The sequence below is a fragment of the Musca vetustissima genome, unplaced genomic scaffold, assembly GCF_032173495.1.
Source record: "Musca vetustissima isolate MV318-11 ecotype Yass unplaced genomic scaffold, APGP_CSIRO_Mvet_v1 utg31085, whole genome shotgun sequence".
NCBI lineage: Eukaryota > Metazoa > Arthropoda > Insecta > Diptera > Muscidae > Musca > Musca vetustissima.
The window spans coordinates 154725-158818 of NW_026874748.1; the positions used below are offsets into that span (position 1 = coordinate 154725).

General features: G+C 35.7%; 1 protein-coding gene across 1 annotated transcript; it reads left to right on the plus strand.

Moving 5' to 3' along the window:
* The first annotated feature begins 511 nt into the window (after nucleotides 1-511).
* Nucleotides 512-2547, plus strand: LOC133336423 (mini-chromosome maintenance complex-binding protein). The gene is made up of 3 exons (XM_061544720.1): nucleotides 512-1749; nucleotides 1823-2066; nucleotides 2127-2547. The coding sequence occupies exons 1-3, from the start codon at nucleotides 512-514 to the stop codon at nucleotides 2514-2516; spliced, it is 1872 nt and encodes a 623-aa protein (XP_061400704.1). The 3' UTR covers nucleotides 2517-2547.
* Nucleotides 2548-4094: the final 1547 nt, after the last annotated feature.

Genomic DNA, 4094 nt, shown 5'->3' on the forward strand with positions numbered 1-4094 from the left:
CAATTTGGATATAAACAAAGAAGGAGAATATATAATGAAATATCATTATATAGAAGGAGGTCTACTCAATAAAAAATGTAAAAATACGAATCTACAGTCAACTATTGATAATGTGAACTAATTATTGTCGGGGTTCATATTTTCGAATTTGTTCACATTTTCGATTCGACCAGCTTATTTACCGCTTATTCCGCTTATTTATCAATACTTTAATGTTAGTTTAAGTGTTCAAATTGTCGAGAGTTCACTGTATTTTTTAATATTTTTTTGTTCCACAAAAGTTTTTGTTTGGTAACCGATGACTAATTCGGCTACCTTTTAAACTATTCTTTTTTTGTTCAAAGCGACACCTGGCTGTAAACCATCAAATCAATAAATACGGTTTGACAAGGGCAAAAAATTGCGCGCAAAATAAACGCAAACAAACAGTGTCCGAAGCTATTGCAGACAACAAACATCTCGGAAGTTTAAAATTAATTTGTATACAATATTATATAGTCCGGCATATAAAATGTATGTTAAAACTCAAGTTGCCGCCTTAAACTTGCCTTCTTCACCTGAGGAATTTGTTGGATCGAACAATGCAGAATTTTGCAAAGCATTTGAAGATCCGCATTTATGGTCAACAATTCCATTGCTTAATTACACACCGCTGCACAAACTGAAAGATTATTCTGTGGTAAGATTTCGTGGTATGATACAGGATATGCTCGATCCCGAAATATATTTGGAACGCTATGAGGTTAAGAAGAAGGATGGTTCCAGTGGATCTGGAGAAGTACGTATGCAACAGGGAAAATATCGAGATTGCTTGCTGTTTGGAAAGGATGAGGAAGTTAATTATCATTCCGAAACCAATGTACAGGGTGAACGACGGGTTCTCTTTGTGGTTTCTATACCGGGAATAAATGATTGGGCTAAAAGCTACGAAGAGGATTGCAACAAACGCAATGTTCCTGAAATAATTGCAGACCAAACTCCTTCTGCAAATCAATCAGTGAAAAGATCAGCTCCCGAGGAAGAAGATATGGATACAGATTGCATCAATGCAGAAGAAGCGTTATCGTGCACAAACAGTGCACAAATGGAGGTTAAGAAACGACAAAAGGTTGAAGTTTCCGCTACTAATGGGAGTAAAGCCTCTGCATCCACCTGCCTCGGGGCGGATTACCTACTTAATTCTCCAATACCCGATCGGCCAAGTAAAGCATGCATGGTTAAGGTGTATAAAGACTTCGATTCATATACCATAAATACAATTGTGGATGTAGTAGGCTTTTTGTCGGTTGATCCATGTTTGGATGGCACTACTATGGACGTTGACTATGACAATGTTGGTGAATTGCAGGCTCAAAATCCACCTCCATCTTTAATACCTCGTCTACATGCCATTGCTGTGCACGTACTGCCGCACGCAAATCCACTGTTGGACATACGCTTGGGCAAAGGAGAGGTGGACAGCCTTAGTGTGTTATCTGTACAGAAGGATTTGCGCATGTTGCTGACATTGTGTCTCTATAATGACGATTTAGCGGCTGACTATTTGTTGTCGCATCTCATTTCGACTGTGTATAGCCGCTGCGAATTGCAAAGCATTGGAAAGTTTTCCCTAAATGTGTGTAATTTGCCAAAGGAAGCTGTGACAGAATACACCAAACAACTCTATGGAATATTAGAGCAGATATTGCCCGCAAGTCATTACTTGCCAATGACATTGGATAACATGAACACTGCAGCATTTGTTCCAAAGTGAGTAATATAATAACGAAGGTATATAAAAATATTCCATCGCTAATGAAACTTACATTTATTACATTTTCAGAAAAGACTATGAAACAAACAAATTAGTATCGGGCTTATTACAATTAGCACCTCATACTCACCTGGTTTTAGATGAAACCCGTATGCAACAGGGTAAATTGGAGGCAAATGGTGTTATGGGCATCCAGAGTATAGCGAATCTCATAAATAATCAACAAATCAAATGTAATTTCCAATACTATGAAATAGACTATAATGTCGATATTCCAGTTTTAATACTGAGTGAAGGTCGTAGTATGCTGCCAGTAAGTACTTTAGTCTCCAGTGCTGACAAACTATTGATTAGTACATCTTTCTTGTTTTAGAGTGACATCTCCTTACCATTGAAAACTGACCCAGAATCTGTCAAATTGATAACAGAGACTTTGAAGGCCGCTAATCATTATTTAAGTCAAAATTCTCGCCTGGAACAATTTAGACGCTATCTAACAAATGCAAAAACATCCAATTTTACTATGAATCCGGATGATACAGAAATGATACAAAATGATTTTGTGGAAATGCGTAAGACGAATTCAGTCACTAGTGCCGACGATTTACATTCCCTTCTGGTGCTTTCACGACTCTTGGCCATTGCTCGTGGAAAAGAAATGTTGGATAAAGAATCATGGGAATTGGCAAAGGAAATGGAAACGAAACGTCGCCAACGTATTTCAGAATTGCCCAAATCTAAATTGAAAACACGACAGCAATAATAATTGTTATACCAATATTATGTTTTTTATTTAATAATAAATCGAATGTATTTTTTATACCAAAATTAATTTTTGTATTTTATTAGTCATTTTCAATATTCTTAAACATTTCCTATTTCCTAGGAAGGCTTAAGGTTTCGTGAACTATTTGAGCCATTTCACGCTGTTGTTATTTGGGGTCACTCTTGGTCCAAAGGGGTCAGATAAGGCTGGATTTTAAATATGGTACTTTTTGGTTTTTGCGAACCAGTGCAGCTAGAACTCTGGGTCCGAATAGTACTAAAATTTACTAAATTTGGTACCTAAATTTGGGTAGACCTAAAAACTTGAAATTTGGAATGCAAATTAAGGTTGAGAAGTATAGTCGATATTAGTAGGGGGTTTTGTGTACGTGTATACGAAAAGTACTAACCTGTACTAAATTTTGTACGATTTAATATTGGAGAAACGGATGAAGCAGGAATCCCGAAAATTTGAAATTAACATTATTGTCGGAGTGTAGTATAGCGATATGTAGGCAGTTTTGGATATTTATATCTATGTGTACAAAAGGTACTACATGGTATTATATTTTTCAAAATGTGAATGTCAGTGAATTGATAGAGCAGGAACAATGAAATTTGGAAATAAGATTACTAGTGCACTATAGAATAGAGGTATGTCGGTAGTTTGGGAAATTCGTAATTCTGTGTACTAAATTTGGTACAATTTGAATTTTGGGTGAACCAATAGAGCTGGAATCCTGAATGTTGGAGTTGGAATTATTGTTGGGGTGTAGGATTGGGGTACGTAGAAATTTTTACTAATGAAAGAAACTAGACCTCAAGCTCGAACAAATATATTGTTTTATTAGTATAATCATCAAAAGATCGAACAAAACAACAGAGAATTTTTACTAATGTTTACTAAATGGTACTAAATTTGGTACAATTTGAATTGAGGTTAACCGATAGAGCTGGAACGCTGTCATTTGAAAATATTGGGCTATGTAGAAAGTTTTGGAAATTTGTACTAATGTGTACAAATGGTACCAAATTCGAATTTGAGTGAACCGAAAGAGCTGGAATATTGACATTTGGAGTTAGGTTCACTGTTGGGCGTTAGATTGGGGTATGTAGGAAGTTTTACAAATGTCTACTAATGTGTACTTAATGGCTCTAAATTTGGTACAATTTGTATTTAGAGTGAACCGATAGAATTGGAATCCTGAAATTGGGTAATAAGATTTCCATTGGATTGCATGATGTCGGTAGTAATGGAAATTTGCACATATGTGTACCGAATGGTACTAAATTTGGGTGAACCAGTATTTGAAATATGGACATTTTTTGGAAATATGTATTACAAGATACAAAGAGGGTAATAAATGATACCTACATTCGTGTTGCGGTTAGAATTGGTGTGTAGTGTTGAGATATGGAGATAGTTTTGAAAATACATACTATAAGAGAACATGGACACTAAATAGTACTTAAATTTAAATTATGGTCGGTATTGGATTTTAAATAATTCCCGAACTTCGCTAACGAATAGCGGGCATATGCTAGTATTGGAAATAAAGATGGACTTGGAAAATGT

Excerpts from the sequence above, each read along its gene's own strand:
- LOC133336423 (XM_061544720.1), top strand. The coding sequence starts at position 512 with ATGTATGTTAAAACTCAAGTTGCCGCCTTAAACTTGCCTTCTTCACCT. Across the intron at positions 1,750-1,822 it reads ACTGCAGCATTTGTTCCAAA|AAAAGACTATGAAACAAACA; the intron begins GTGAGTAATATA and ends TTACATTTTCAG. Across the intron at positions 2,067-2,126 it reads AAGGTCGTAGTATGCTGCCA|AGTGACATCTCCTTACCATT; the intron begins GTAAGTACTTTA and ends TTCTTGTTTTAG.